General features: G+C 32.5%; 1 protein-coding gene across 2 annotated transcripts in view; it reads left to right on the forward strand.

The window, feature by feature from the left end:
• LOC106867254 (E3 ubiquitin-protein ligase Rnf220) overlaps positions 1-802 on the forward strand; it is a 152,793-nt gene that overhangs the window by 118,790 nt on the left and 33,201 nt on the right. For both annotated transcript variants that reach the window (XM_052970102.1, XM_052970101.1), the window contains one exon: positions 65-145. In XM_052970102.1, coding sequence (XP_052826062.1) covers positions 65-145 — 81 coding nt within the window. The remainder of the gene's footprint in view (positions 1-64; positions 146-802) is intronic.

Genomic DNA, 802 nt, shown 5'->3' on the forward strand with positions numbered 1-802 from the left:
CATCACTCCTTTGTTTCTCTTTTTTTCTTTTTGTCATAAATATTATTTTCTTTCACTTTTTCAGAATCTTATATGCCAAAATCCATTGGGTCGAAAAGGCAAAGACTCTCCTACTATAGAAGCAGCTTCCCAGCAGAGATATGAGGTATCTATAAAGATAAACTGATAGATACCATATTTGAAGGCATAAAAGACACACCCCAATTTCAGGAACACATATTCAGGGGAGAAAAAAGTTTTTAGTGCATTAAAAGCTTGTAATGCAGTCCCAATTTTGCATACAGGACCAGGGGTGACTTTTATTTCTCTTTGAGACATTTTCTTGGGGGTTGAAATGTGTTTTTTTATGCCATTAAATGTGGTAGTTCTTATACTATCCAGTGTTATTACTTAAATGTTATATTTTCCTATTCAATTTTTTTTTTCTTCTGTTTAAGGTTTGGAGAGTTCTGTAAATTTTAATATTTTCTTTATATTGTTGAAGCAAGTATTTCTTTCTTATATTTAAATGTATCAGTATATATATTCTTTTATTCTTTTCAGCCTTAAGCCTAGGCTGTGGCCATGCTAAGGCACTGTATGTGTATGTGTGTGTGTGTATATATCGATATATATATATATGTATGTATGTATGTATAGGTGCAGGAGTGGCTGTGTGGTAAGTAGTTTGCTTACCAACCATATGGTTCTGGGTTCAGTCCCACTGTGTGGCACCTCGAGCAACTGTCTTCTACTATAGCTATTCTACTATAGAAATTGAAAGAAGACCGTCGTATATATATATATATATATATATATATAT

Source organism: Octopus bimaculoides, chromosome 8, assembly GCF_001194135.2.
Source record: "Octopus bimaculoides isolate UCB-OBI-ISO-001 chromosome 8, ASM119413v2, whole genome shotgun sequence".
NCBI lineage: Eukaryota > Metazoa > Mollusca > Cephalopoda > Octopoda > Octopodidae > Octopus > Octopus bimaculoides.